This window comes from Pelophylax lessonae, assembly GCF_965119305.1.
Source record: "Pelophylax lessonae genome assembly, chromosome: 7".
Classification (NCBI taxonomy): domain Eukaryota; kingdom Metazoa; phylum Chordata; class Amphibia; order Anura; family Ranidae; genus Pelophylax; species Pelophylax lessonae.
Window position 1 is genome coordinate 87231602 of NC_138774.1, and position 15409 is coordinate 87247010.

At 42.5% G+C, this 15409-nt stretch overlaps 1 protein-coding gene across 1 annotated transcript; it reads left to right on the plus strand.

The window, feature by feature from the left end:
• Positions 1-1659: 1659 nt before the first annotated feature.
• LOC309560492 (olfactory receptor 6C75-like) lies at positions 1660-2487 on the plus strand (the record flags this gene model as incomplete). Its single annotated transcript, XM_082264124.1, has 1 exon — positions 1660-2487. The coding sequence occupies one exon, from the start codon at positions 1660-1662 to the stop codon at positions 2485-2487; it is 828 nt and encodes a 275-aa protein (XP_082120250.1).
• Positions 2488-15409: the final 12922 nt, after the last annotated feature.

Below are 15409 nucleotides of genomic sequence, written 5' to 3' on the forward strand. Positions count from 1 at the left end.
CTCTATACAGTAATTTGAATACATATTTTATGAAGTTACAATAGTGTTGCAACCTGAAATTAAAAAAAATATTAATAATAATTTGGGATTTGACCAATTTATTTTAAAAATAGAAAAGTGAATAGGATAACCCACATAGGCAATAATTTCAGCTTAAAGATCTGAAATGAAATTGTAGTGTCAATGATTTAAGTAAAATGCTGGAAAGATGCAGACGATGTAAAGAAAGAACTGTAGACTCAAAAAACAACATGGTCAGCAGATATTAAAAATGGAAAACTGTTTGGATTAAAAAAGGAAAAAAAATGGCTTGAACACCAAATGTTCCTGAGTATAGACTGGCTCTGGATGTAGAAACGTGTGTCATCAATGGCATGTTTGCTTTAATTTTGATGATTTCAAACTACATATGAAACTTTAGATTCACTTTAATGCATACCTATACGATCTTCCAATACTGTAAACTTGCCACAGAAGTCTGAGGGCCCGTTCACACCAAATGCAGTACAGTGCTTTTTTTTCTGCATCAAGGACACATAAAACATAGGTTATATGGGTTACAACATAGTTTACACCAGTGCACTATTTAAAAAAGTACAACATGCTGATTTTTTTCCTGCACAGAACTGTACTGGAATGCAGTAAAAAGAATGAACAGTACAGGGGGAAAAAAAAGGCATCTGGAATGCATCCAGAAACATATCAAAAAGGCAGCAAAAACGTGTATGCAGAAATGCATCTGGAACGGATCTGGAGTGCGTTTTTGTGATGTAAACTGGCCCTAAAAAGAGAGGCATGTCTTTGTGACTGCATGCAATTTTGAGAACTTCTAGGAAACCCAAAAAAGAGGGTACTAAATTTAGGAAACAGTGCTTGCATGGTTGTTCTTAAGTGTTCTAATTTCTGCCTCCTTATTGCACAGTGAGATTGCCCAAAACACTTAATGACACAGTTGAGGTTTGCCTAAACTCTGGTCATTATAATTTTGTTGTAAATTGCATAATAAGGGAAAGTAAGGGAAGGAAAGCAACATATTTTAGCAAGCTGTGCAATAAACAAGAGGAACTCCATAAATCGCCCCACCAATCAGGAAAATGATGCTCAGTCCAGGAATACTGGGAGCCTAAGCTGTAGGATGACGCACTCCTAGGAATGGCTCACAGGAAGTTGCCTGATTAGGCTGGACAGAGGAGCCTGGTGGCACTGGATGAAGAAATAAATCAGACAGTGCTGGTGTGTTGGGAGTGTGAGTACTGCTTGGCCACATAAAAAAATGCTGAAGCTCTGCTTTAATGAGGAGCATTCTATATATATTGAGATAACAAATAATCCATACTTAAAATTGTAATGGAATATGATAAAAAAATATATGTTATATCTGTTTTGGTTTTTTTACAAGGTTTCAAAATGATATATTTACCTATTATAAATTATTAGCTGTTGAAAGATATTTGAAAATTAAAAATACTAAGTAGAATTCATAATAACACAAAAAACCCAAATTCTATTATATCCTTTTGTGATTGAAAAAAAAAGTGTGTGATGCCAAACAAATCAATAGGCAAGTTCCTTTTGGCTGGCTTTTCCGGCTGCCAAGACTGCCAGATACCCATATTTTCTGTATTCCTTTTAATTTATATTTTCACAATCTTAGAAAACATGAGCATTGTGTTACTGGTCATACAAGATAGCAAACTTTGGAAGCCGATGTATATATCTATAGGGAATCTTTCCTTCTTGGAGACTGGATATGTCAATGTTACACTTCCCAATATGTTATTCAACATCATCACAGGAAATCAAGAAATATCCTTTAATGGATGCTTGGCTCAGCTGTTCTTCTTTGTCTTTTTGTGTGCTGCTGAGTGCTATCTCCTAGCCACCATGGCCTATGACCGTTACATAGCAATCTGTATGCCATTACAATACCATGTCATAATGCAGGAATGGTACATTTGGTGTCTCCTTATAAGTTCTTGGTTTGCTGGGCTCTGCACACCAGTTTATCCGATCTATCTTTTTTATCAGATGAATTTTTGTGGATCTAATAAAATAGATCATTACTTTTGTGATGCTTCTCCACTGTTAAAGTTAGCTTGTGGGAATATCAAAGCTGAAGAACTTGTTGACTTCTTTATAGCTGCATTTGTTCTTCTTAGCTCATTGCTGGTTATCTCCATCTCCTACATCTGCATCACACGGACTATCCTAAAGATGCCTTCTTCTAATGGACGTCAGAAAGCATTCTCCACATGTACATCCCATCTGATTGTAGTCTGTGTCTTTTATGGAAGTCTGTGCTTTACATATATGCGGGTCACACCAGATTCTATCAGTGCATCAGACAAGCTTGTGTCTGTTTTATATCTTGTTATCACACCCCTGTTTAATCCAGTCATTTATACACTAAGAAACCGTGATGTAAAGCTTTCACTACAAAATGTGCTTGCAAAACAGGGCTGTTCATTGAACAAACCATTTCACTAAACTTTTTCCTTTTGTAGTCCTTTAAACTGTTCTGCTGAGGTCAGTGAGTGGTGATTTATTACTGTCTATTTAATTGTTCCTCTGTACATTCTGGTAAATGATGATTTAAATAGAGTCTAAATAAACTACATATTATAAAACTGCTGTTTGATGGATTTTGGTAATATTTTATACTCATGTATTTTATTTTAGAATGGCATAGTATAGCAGTACTAGCTTATTCCAGTGTTTCTCAACCTTTTTTCAGTCAAGGCACCCTAAAAAAAATTATGGACAGTCTTAAGACACCCCATTCTAAAATGTAAAAGCTTATCTAATAGGTTTACATAATGCAACAGCATCCATAAGTCCAAGTAGGACAACCAACGTTTGAGGTGATTTATTCTTCCAAATCAAACACACTTTTGCAAACTGGTACTGACTAGTATTCCAATGTTTCTCTTCTCCCTCGGTTTTTCTCCATCATTCTAATGTGATCCCAACAGTGATGGAGAGGAGCAGTGGTGGGTCAAACAAGGATGCTACGCAGGTGACTGACATCCTCCTTATCAACTGATAATGCCATTGGTCGTTAGGAAGCCAGCAGCTAGAAGGTTGTAATGGTGCACAATGAAAACCAGTGACTTTGTGTAACTAAAAAGCAGCCACACGCTGGCTTGTATACAGTTTTTGAGCAATTTTTTTTAGGCATTTTGCCAAGGTACCCCTGAAGAAACCTTAAAGCACCCTGGTTGAAAAAGGCTGGCTTATTCCATATCTGTGAATTACTTTATTTGCAGCCACAATGAAAACAGTATACCTATACAGGTTATGATGAGAATTGATTAAAACAATTAGAAAACCCTCACTCTAATCAGTGCTGAGCACAATAAAGCCTTCTTAAAACAGAAGGTATTCAAAGGTTGGGCGTGGCTACCGTCAACATGGCCGGACGTGTGTGAGGAGAGCTCTGCCAGCCATCCAAAGAATCTGCAGTAATCCTGTATTTAACTAGCTGCTCTCTCTCCCCAAAGTGAGCTCCTGAGGTGCACAGACTTCACAAAGGCACAATGAGCAAAGATCGCTCATCTACTCCAGCAGATTGCCTAAAAGAATTTGCTAACATTGAGAAGCAAGATGGCATCCGTGGCCCTCCTCTCACGAGGAGAAGTGAGGCGGTTGCCCGGAACAATCCGAAAATCGACACTTCTGCATTTGAGAAATTGGGTAAGCTTACCCTTGAGCAAGTAAATGTCCAGCTCCATGAGGCAATCACATCCTGCAGCACATCCCTCACAGGTAAAATGGAGGAAATCAAGGTTGACAGAGGCCTCAATGGACATGACATGCAGCATGTCAGGGAAAGGATTGCACAGACTGAATGGAGAATTTCCTCCATAGAAGATGATTTCTAACTTTTTCCTAGCAGGGTGTCTGCTGCAGAGAAAACACATTTCTTTCTGGTTCCAAAAGGCAGATGATCTTGGAAACCGCCTTAGACAAAACAATATCAGAATAGTGGAACTCCCTGAAAAGGGAGAGGGGCAAAACCCTGGGGATTTTGTAGAAGCTTGGATTAAAAACACCTTTCCTGATGCTAACTTCTCTGCTGCTTTTGCTGTTGAAAGAGCCCATAGAGTCCCAGCAAAACCCCCTATATGTGGAGCAGCCCCTAGACCCTTACTTGCCAGAATGCTAAATTGTAAAGTACAAAAAAGTTAGGAGAGAAAAAGATGGGGTTTTAAAGGCCCTGATGAGATGATCAAAATATGATGCAACACAACAAGTTAGTTAAAACACATATTTATGTATAAATTTCTGTTCACATAAAAAGGCATGTACCAACATGCTCTAAGGACATACATACACATAACATGTAACATAACATAAAATTAAGAACACAAATTGGATAACCAAGTGGTGGGTCTCAACAAGAAGGATGGAATTGGTCCCTGTGCAGCCAACGTGTTTCGCTTGGTTTTGCTTCTTCAGGGCTTAAGAGACCAAAGTACCAGCTAGTGTTCTATAGGATATGTAAGAAAATAATACAATGAATATACAGTATGTGATTTTCATATCAATAACATATCGTGTGTTGCTGTATAGTATATAACACAGATCATCATAGTAGTAGATAGGTGTAATAGGATACTGACCCACTAAGTGCAGGACCATAGAGCAGACGGAGACTCCATCGGTAGGCTCAAGTAGTGTAGCAAATACGGGGAATATATCAGTTAGCAATGATGGTATAATAATATATGCGTATTTTTATAAGGTATTTATATATACATAAAGCATTGGGGTGCCTGTGCGTCTAAATATGATCATATTTAGATGGAATCTTCGTCCGCTCTATGGTCCTGCACTTAGTGGGTCAGTATCCTATTACACCTATCTACTACTATGTTATATACTATACAGCAACACACGATATGTTATTTATATGAAAATCACATACTGTATATATATTGTATTATTTTTCTTACATATCCTATAGAACACTAGCTGGTACTTTGGTCTCTTAGGCCCTGAAGAAACAAAACCAAGCGAAACGCATTGGCTGCACAGGGACCAATTACATCCTTCTTGTTGAGACCCACCACTTGGTTATCCAATTTGTATTCTTAATTTTATGTTATGTTACATGTTATGTGTATGTATGTCCTTAGAGCATGTTGGTACATGCCTTTTTATGTGAACAGAAATGTATAAATAAATATGTGTTTTAACTAACTTGTTGTGTTGCATCATATTTTGATCATCTCATCAGGGCCTTTAAAACCCCATCTTTTTCTCTCCTAACTTTTTTGTAATATACACAGGGGTGTGGCCCGCTCTTTACGGTAATATTTTTTTCTCTAAATTGTAAAGATCGTGATCTTATTCTTCCCAAGGCCCGACAGAAAGGCAAGATTCACTTTGAAAATGTTCAGATTTCGATCTTTCCTTATTTCTCGGTTGAACTACAGAAACAAAGAGCCACATTCACAGAAATTAAGAGGCAGATGAGAGAGAATAGGATCTTTTATTTAATGTCCTTCCCTGCTCGGCTGAGAGTGATTCTATGGGATGAAACTACTGTTGGAGCCCTACTTACCTTCCTTCTTTTCATCCTACATTATATCAAGTGCCTGATAGAGATCCTATCATATAAAAGTCCTACACTTTCTCCCCCCCCCCCCTTTTTTTTCCATTTTCTTTTTTTTTTTTTTCCCGTTGTTTACTTCAAGTGTGTGCCTTTGCTGCATCAGCAAAGTTAGTAGCTTTTTATTGCCATTGTTTGGTGCATTGTTCTACTATACAGCATGGAATCTGAATAACATTTAATTCTGTTTTTACATTGCTTTCTTTATTTTCATGTTCTCTGAGTTACAGACTTAATATCTTCAAACTTTGTGTGTTTTGCTGCCCTCTTCTAGACATACCTGAAATTCTCCCTTGGGAGGCAATACTTCTGAACTGACCCTTGAGGTTGAAGATTGAGAACTCTGGTAGTAATCCACAAAATCCACTGTTGGTACTGTATCTACATAATATTTAGTCTGGAACAGTTTTTCTACCTACTACTAGCAATGTCAATTATTTTTCAATATGAGAGCCCTGAGACAGCTGAAACCATGTATTTCCCCAACATATGCAGGAGCATTGTGTGGGTAAAGCCTCGTTAAAAACTCTTTACTTTTTGATAAGTCAGTTACTGACAGTTACTTCCGTTATATATAGTTTGGCAATCGACCAAAAACATTGGGTCAGTTGTCAGGTTGTTTACTGGTACATGCACAGTCTCAATGGTATGCTTTCTAACACATAGAATTTGATATCTGCTCTACTTCCTGATTTATTGAATATGTTTAGTCGACTGCATGATAGCTAATATAAGTAATTTTTTGTCATTGAATGTGAGGGGTTTGCTTTCTCCACATAAACATTCCTAAGTATTCAACACAATCTTAACATCTAACGCACACTTGATATGTCTGCAGGAAACGCACCTAATCCCTGAACATGACGGATATAAAATAATGCAGCGCTGATAATAGGATATAAACACATATAGTGCACAATATTATGTGTAATTCAATATCTGCACTATGAGGTGCAAATATATGTGTAAAACTAGGCAAAAATTGTGCAAACTAAGTGTGCAAACACTTAGTGCCAATTGGATCCAAAGGACTTTCTCTTAATACTTTCCGGACACCATCAAAGCCACATTCAGAGTCTGGATTTCAGTAATGGACCTGTCTCATTGACTATCCAAGTGAGCTCTTTACCATCGCTCTCTACGCTCATTAGAACCAATAATTCCAGGTACTTCTCTGTATGGCTGGGAAAAGGCTGGAACTTGCTCTCTAGCGCATCTAAAGTATATTCCTCTTCTAATTTATTTGCTTTCCAAGAACTGAGCACCAAGTACTTGCTTAAATCAACATTTTTCAAATGTCTCCAAATACGCCACGCTCTCTACTGTATTTTGCCTTTTTCAGACTCCAACTTACCTGAAGACATCTTGTCACTTCTAGACACTCCACCTAGTCATCATCTCAAACAGCAATCTTTTTATGGACTATTTACTTTCTCACGTCCAACTCAAAGACTGCTTCGATGACCACCTGGGAAGTGGCGCTCAGTTATATGCTTAGCTCTAAAGCACTCCAGATGCCTTTCCCACCCAATGAGAATCCCTGCAAAAACTCTTGAATAGCTGGTACTACATGCCTGACAAACTGGCTACTATCTACCCAACCTATCCCCCACATGTCTGGAGAAATTGTGGCAAAATAGGCTCACTCTAACATTTCTGGTGGTTCTGCCCACACATCACTAACTACTGGACTTTTGGTTTTCTCTTTAGCCTCCTCCCTCCATCACCATCACCCTCCCTCAATGCTTGCACCGGATCATAAATTGGCATTAGTGATGGATGAACATCGGCCAGGGCGGTTCGCGAACGTTAGCCACAAACTTTCTCAAATGTTTGCGAACCACAAGTTCAAGGCGGGCCCCATTGACTTTAATGGGAGGCAAACTTTAAAAACCTTTAGGTCATATTTGCAGCCACAAAATACTTACTAGCTGTGCACAAATAGTCCCACCACATGGACACTGTCATAACAGAAGTACTGCTATTGGAAAAGTTGCACTAAAAAAAAAATTTTCTTTTTTTTTTGTTACAGCAATTTTTTTTTTTTGTCCTAAATCAGCCTGAACTGACAGCAGCCAGTAAATACATATAGGGTCCATTCACACTTTTGTAAAATGGGTCCGCATCCCTTCCACAATTTTACAGACCCATTGATTTTCAATTACAGTCTGAAAAATTAGGCATTCACAGGAAGTGTCGGCCAGTACAGGCCCCAAAAATTAGCCCACATTCATTTACCTGACAGCTAAGAACATTGTATTCTGTAGCTGAAGGTACATTGGGCATTCACAGAATAAAGAAGTAAGTGTCGGCCATTCCAGGTCCCAAAAAATTAGCCCGCATGGGTTTACCTGACAGCTAAGAACATTGTATTCTGTGGCTGAAGGTACATTAGGCATTCACAGGATAAATAAGTAAGTGTTAGCCATTCCAGGCCCCAAAAAAATTAGCCCACATGGGTTTACCTGACAGCTAAGAACATTGTATTCTGTGGCTGAAGGTACATAAGGCATTCACAGGATACAGAAGTAAGTGTTGGCCAGTACAGGCACCAAAAATTAGCCCACATGGGTTTACCTGACAGCTAAGAACATTGTATACTGTGGCTGAAGGTACATTAGGCATTGACAGAAAAAATAATTGTTGGCCATGAAAGGCCCCAAAAATTAGGCATTCAATGGACATGAAATGCCTTTTATGCCGCTGTATTTACCGAAGACAAGGACCATGAATTGTTGTGGGTGGATGGCGGTCTGGCGGATATTTGTGGCCTGTCATGAGGAATTGTAATCAAACATATTCTACTGGTCACATGTGTTGAATTCCTCAGAGATCCATGCCTCATTCATTTTTATAAAATGTGAGGTAGTCAACACTGTCATGAGCTAGGCGAGTGCGCTTATCGGTCACGATCCTCCCTGCTGCGCTGAACGTCCTTTCGGACAGGACACTGGACGGGGGCAAGCCAACAGTACCACTGCAAATTGTGCAAGCTCTGGCCAGAGTTCAAGCCTGCCCACCCAGTAGTCCAGGGGTTCATCACTCCTCAGAGCGTCCACATCGGCCGTTAACCCGATGTAGTCAGACACCTGTCGGTCTAGGCATTCCCTAATGCTGGATCCGGAGTACAGCTGTCGATGGGTAGGCTGAAAGAATGAATGAATGAATTCATATCTGAAGTGACCAACACATCTTCAAACCGCCCTCTTCTTGCAGGCACTGTTGGATTGCTACCTGCAACTGTTTCTCTGTGAGTGGAAATTCCTCTGCCAGCGCACGCAAAAGCAGAAAGCAAGGCCTGGAAGTGATGCATTCTGACCACCCTCTGTGATGGTGGTAACATTTCCGCCATTTTTTGTTTGTACCGGAGGTCTAAGTACGTTGCCACACAGTACTGGTCCTTGCCCTGGAGCAGCCTATCAAGCATATACAAGGTTGAGTTCCATTGCGTCGGGCAGTCACAAATAGGAACGCCTGATGGGCAGGTTGTGTCGCCGCTGAATGTCAGCAAGGCAAGCCATGGCTGTATAAGATCTTCTGAAATGGCCCGAGATTTTCCTGGTCTGCCGCAAGACGTCCTGAACCCCTAGGTATTTGGTATTTGGCAATGAATCGCTGCACGACCAAGTTCAGGACGTGTGCCATGCATGGCAGGTGTGTAATTTTGCCCTGTTTCAGTGCGCTCAGCAGATTGGCACCGTTGTCGCACACCACTTTACCAACTGTCAAATCGAGCGGTGTAAGCCATTGATCTGCCTGTGAACGCAAAGCTGAAAGGAGTGCAGGACCAGTGTGGCTCTTGGCTTCCAGGCACAACAGACGCAGCACAGCATGGCAACGTCTCACCTGGCATGTGGAATAGGTTCTGGGGATCTTGGGCGGCGCAGCGGAAGAGACGGTAGCAGCGGAAAAGGAGGAGTCAGCCGAGGAGGAGAGGGAAAATGGAGTAGGAGGAGAAGAAGAGGCAGGCCTGCATGCAATCCGTGGCGGTAAAACCAAATCTACACGGGTGCCACGGGTTACATGCTTGACGGCCGTCAGAAGGTTCACCCAGTGGGCAGTAAAAGTTATATACCTTCCCTGCCCGTGTTTGCTAGACCATGTGTCTGGTCAGATGTATCTTGGCACCGACACTGTGTGCCAGAGATACATTCACTTGCCAGTGAACATGGCCATACAGCTCTGGAATGCACTTCTGTGAGAAATATTTCCTGCCTGGGACCTTCCATTGTGGTATTCCAATGGCCACAAATTTCCGAAAGGCCTCCGAGTCCACCAGTTGATATGGCACTAGTTGGCGGGCTATCAGTTCCGACAAGCCAGCAGTTAACCGTTGGGCAAGAGGGTTATCCGGCATCATCATTTTCTTACGCTCCAACATTTGAGCCACGGAGGGCTGCCTTTTTCCAGAACAACGTGAGGATGGCATGATGGAAGGTGGAGTGGAGGACAAATGTGAGGAGAGAGGAGAAGGAGAATAGGATGGACGGTGAGAGCCCGGAGTGTGGCTTTGCGGGTTCTGACGGCGTTGCTCCCACTGGGCTCGGTGATGGGAGTCCAGGTGCCTTCTTAAGGCGGTTGTCCCTAGGTGAGTGTTGGGCTTACCGCGACTTATGTGTTGACTGCAAAGGCTGCAGATGACAACACTATTGTCAGCAGCGGACACATTAAAAAAAGCCCACACTGCGGAACCATGTGTCAGCATCCTGGGAGTGCCAGATGTGACCGTACATGGTTGATGGCTCGCTCCTGATACATTAGCAGTCTGCTTTGTCCCTCCTGTGCAATGTAGGTTTGGCCTGCTCCTCCTCCCTATCTGCTGGTCCGTCTCTCCCTCTGAACTCCCCTCCTCTTCCTCTCTTGTGGCCACCCACGTGATGTCCATAGACACGTCATCATCAACGTCACCTTCCCCACCACTAACATTAGAGATCTCGGAATAGGCAGCAACAGCGGGAACCAACCTCCTTGGGCTCATCTGGGTACTGTCGTCAGACTGCTGAGTGGCGGCTGTTGCTACCTCCTCTTCCTGATCCGATGCCAAGAATGGCTGCGCATTGCAAATGTCTTGTGATGGATTGGAAAATAATTCCAGTGACACAAGCGGAGGGTATATGGTGGTGGTGTCTTTGGGGGTGCACACAGCAGAGAGTGAAGAGGGTGCAGATAGAGAGGATGAGGAGGGTGCAGAAGAGGAAGGCTGAGGGAGCCACTCAACCAAGTCTGGTGCGTCCTTTTACGTAATCAAACGCACCTTCTGAAACTTCACACTTTGGCTCCAGGTTACTGCTTCTGCCCTACCCCTACCACCCCTGCGTAAGGGCCTGCCTCTTCCTCTGCCTGACATTTTTTAAATTACCCTGTGACAAAAGTCTCTAGAGAAGCGCAGTGTATGTGGAACAAGATATATAACACGCCGCTTCAATCTGTGGTATTAGGGGGCCACTGGTTTATCCCACCAGTTGTACAAAAAATTGGCCAGCAAGTTTGGCACTGTGTGTAGCAGAGTTAATGCAGCAAAAGAGGCAATATTTTTGCAGGACACAAATATACTTATAAAAGTATACTCAGATAACACCCCACTTCAATCTGTTGTTTAAGGGGGCCACTGGTCTATCACACCAGTTATAATACTTTAAAAGTGCTTTTGTCACTGTGTGTAGTATTGCTGCTGAAACGCTCACCACACCAGTCAGAATGCTGCACAGTGCACAATACAAATCCACTATAATATGCTTTCTATATTAGAAAGTATATTATAAGTGTATTACACCCCTATATAGTGCACTGCACACCAAAGAATAGTACACCTATACCAAATACCAGTCCTTAAAAGGACTATTGTGGACCCTAACAGAGCGATTTGTGTCACTGACAATCTGTCCCTGGTGCACACAGCAAACCTCTCCCTACACTGACAAAAAGCAGAATGTGAAGTGACCACCAGGTCAGGTCTATTTGTAAGGTAGGGGGTATGTCCATGTGCTTAAATGTCTCAATTGGCTGTCCTGTTCCACCTGCTGGCTGTGTCATGGGTCAAAGTTCTCTACAATGTAAACTAATATGGCCGCCATGAACAACGCCATATGTTCGCAAAATCGGCGAACTGCGAAAAGGAAGGCCATCCCTAATTGGCATTACTGGGAGTTGCCATTGACTTCTGGCCCTCTAAATTCTATATTATACTAACTCATATTTTCATAGCAGCTAGACTTACCTTGGCAAGGAGCAGGAAACAAGCAACTCATCCTGTTCTTACAAACACCATTCTCATCAAAGTTGGCCACACTGTTTGAACTCATGGTCGCTAAAGCCCATCTTCATCTTGACGAGTTCCTCCAGAATTGGTCCCCTTGGCTCTCTCAACCCTCATGCAATCTTCCTCTAACTTGATGGCATAACTAGTCTTACAGTTTTCTTCCACCTTTTGCCAAGGAGTCCACTCCGCCTCCCACACAGCCACAATGTTAAGAGAGTACCGGCTACCCCTACATCTTAATGGCCTTTATTCTTGCATGTTAACTATCTATAGACATTACTGCTTTATAATACCTATGTATTTACATACTGTAAAGTTTTGGGTTATAGCTCCATGGGACCATGTACAAAGCCATTTAACTTATAGCGTAACTCCACGTTTGTTGAGAAAAAAAACATTCCCCTCTGGGGGATCTATGTACATTGCAAGGATTTAAACAAACTTTGTTGCAGATTCCTACCTTTTGTTATTCTGAAGAAATCCCTGCTTGTTCCTCTGACTCTGAGCCGAGTGAGTCTAATGGGAGTGGTTTCATAATTATCAATTAGCTATAGCAGCTGTAGGGCTCTAATGAGGAAAGCTGCTAGGCCTGCATCCCTTTAGAAGGGATTTCCTATAGGGAGCATCTCACCAAAAATGACATTGTTTTGAAGGGATTGCCTGAAATCTGACTTGGATCTTAGTGCAGAGTTCTGGGAAAATCAGTGAGCCAATCACAAAAGCAAGAAATTATTTTTCTGGGGGACGTTCTGTACACATTCTGTGACCAGAACACCTCTAGGTAGCCATATTGCATTGCATTTTCAGAAAATGACTGTGGCTGCAGATTTTAAAGGAAAGGTATTTTTTTATAAGATTCAATTACAGTAGGACTTGTGTCGCAATTTTATATGCTATATCATTTTTTCTTTAATTGCTATTTTTTTCCCCACGAAAGTGGAGTTACCCTTTAAACAAAAAGGTGTTTATTTTTCTTTAGGCAAACACAAAGAAACACTTTCAGCAGCAAAACAAACTGAAAAACAAAAGTCTGCTTGTCTTTAGCAGAACAGCATAAATGAAACATAAGGAAACACATAGTTCATAGATGGGACTTTACCCCAGGGTTAGTACAGTCCCAGTCTGGCTTTCTGGCAGCTTACAGCAAACGTACAGTACTTCAAACAGGTGTCTCTCTCCAACTCCAACTCACACACCATTACACCTAGTACTGCTCCCTGTTTTAAGTGCTGCTTCTTGGAGGCTCTTAATCCTTTGGGGACTAGAGTCCCTGTAGTCAGGAGTGGAGGCCCTTTTCCCACCCGAATGTCACTTCAGGGCCTCCCAAATTCCAGGTCCCAACTACGCCACTACTAATGCCAAGAGGTCTGCGAGTCAGTCCTCTCTTCTGTATATTTGTCCCGGAATCCCTCACCCTGTACGGGTACGACCTCTAAGTACACCAGCCTATAACCTATAGGGACCACAACCCGAATATCGGTGACACATAGAATCCATTCAGGACCCACCCTTGGCGTACTGTACAATACCCATGGGTGTCATACCTTCATACGTACCTACATACGTACTTGCCTACCTCTCTACCAACCCTCCCCTTTACCTACCCACCTCCCAATTCTCTATACCTTCCCTTCTACCTTCCTCGCTCTACTGCTCTTCACCCTCTATCTTTATTTCACTCTGCAGATGCTACTGCACCTTCTACCAAAGTTTTTGTTGTTAAACTGTACAATAGTATTGATTCCATTCTTCGGTTTATTGTGCAACATTGTACTCTTTTGATTAAAGTACACTTTGCCTTGTACAACCTTTTTCACTATAATAAAGAAATATTGAAAGTAAAAAAGTGTACCTAGGGTGTGTCATTGGTCCCCTCTGGGGGTGTAAGGCTCCTGACAGGGGTAATGTGCATTCAGGTCTACCTAGCCAAAAGGCCCAGGGGACCCCTCTCTTCCTGATCAGCCAGTCACTATATACTAGGTGAGAGGCTCTCCTGAAGAAAGACCCCCCCAAGGTAAGGAAGAAAAATAATGGCCACACAGCCTCCCCCTAGACCTCAGGGTAGGCCCTGGGACTAACACCCCCCATCCTGAGTGAGAGAGAAAAATTAAGAATATGCACATTAAAAAAGTTCCAGTGCAAGTGCTTTAGCTGGGTCCTGTGACCTGGTAACAAAAAATTGTCTTGGTCCTGGCCAAAAAGCCTAGCCCATGAGGTGTGGAGCAGAAAAAGCAAGAGGCATCATAGCCTTGTGCAGATTCACATTTCGGTCCCAAACCATAGTACCACCACGACACCGTGAGGGTGCCACTCTCTAGGGGTACTTGACACCGCGGGCCCTCTGTTTCTCAGCCCCTGACCAGACAAGGTACCACATTCAAATCAAAGGTGCTGGCCCACTAGGGAATTACTTCTGTGCTCAGCCTTACTAAGCTCACCTCTGTACCTCTCATCTCTGCTCCTTCCATCTATGGCTCACATTTGCACCCTATTGTCCACAATTCACCTCTGCGCCCCTCTCTAGTTTACATTTGCACCCCTGTCTAAAGCTCACCTCTACACCCCACTATCCAAAGCCCAACTAATCACCTCCCATCCACAGCTCATTGCCGTACCTCGCTGTCCACAACTCACCTCTGCACCCCTATCAAAACTTACCTCCAAAACCTTGTCCAAAGCTAACCTTTGAACCTCTGTCCAAGGCTCATCTCTGCTTTTTACTATCTACAGCTCATCTCTGTATTCCCATCTGACCCTCACCTCTAAACCTCCCATTTACAGCTCATCTTTACCCCCTATCCACAACTCACCTCTGCACCCCTGTCTGCAGCTCAGCTCTGTATCCCCCTGTCTACAACCTACACCTACAACCTCTGTCCACAGCTCACCTCTGCACACTTTTCCTCTACCACACCTCATCTCTGCCCCCCAGCCATAGCTAACCCCTACCTGCAGCTCACATCTTCACCCCCCTGCCATAGCTAACCCTCCCACTCCATTAACAGGTAATCTCTAAAGCCCTCTTCCACAACTTCCTGCCTTAACATCCCCTGTCCATATCTCACTTCTGCACCCCTCCTCAGCTCTGAGCTGTGCACATGCACATCCCCCTTATCTCTGCACACACTCCCACCCCCCCCCCCCGCTTTCCACTGCCCCCATCAAAGCTTCACTGTCTCCCCTCCTTTGTCACCACACTCACCAAATATTATTAAGCGCTTTGTATTAGACAGCTCTCCTCCTGTCCCTGCTTTTTCCATTTTTGGATGGATGCATTTCCCTCAGTACTTCGTGATGCGTGCATGTGAGGGAAGATAAAAACGAGGCATTTCTCCATTGCCTGATACTGTTTTATTAAGTGAATAGCTTAGAACGTGGGCTTGTTAGTGTCACTTCTGCTTCCTCACGTCTGGCCTATGGAACACAGATGAACATAGTGGGTCGGATGCTAAACCATATGTGAATTTGGCTTGTGTAATGCAAGCATTTATCTTGTGTAAGAAGTTTTTTATATGCTTTTATTCTTTTAAAAAAAT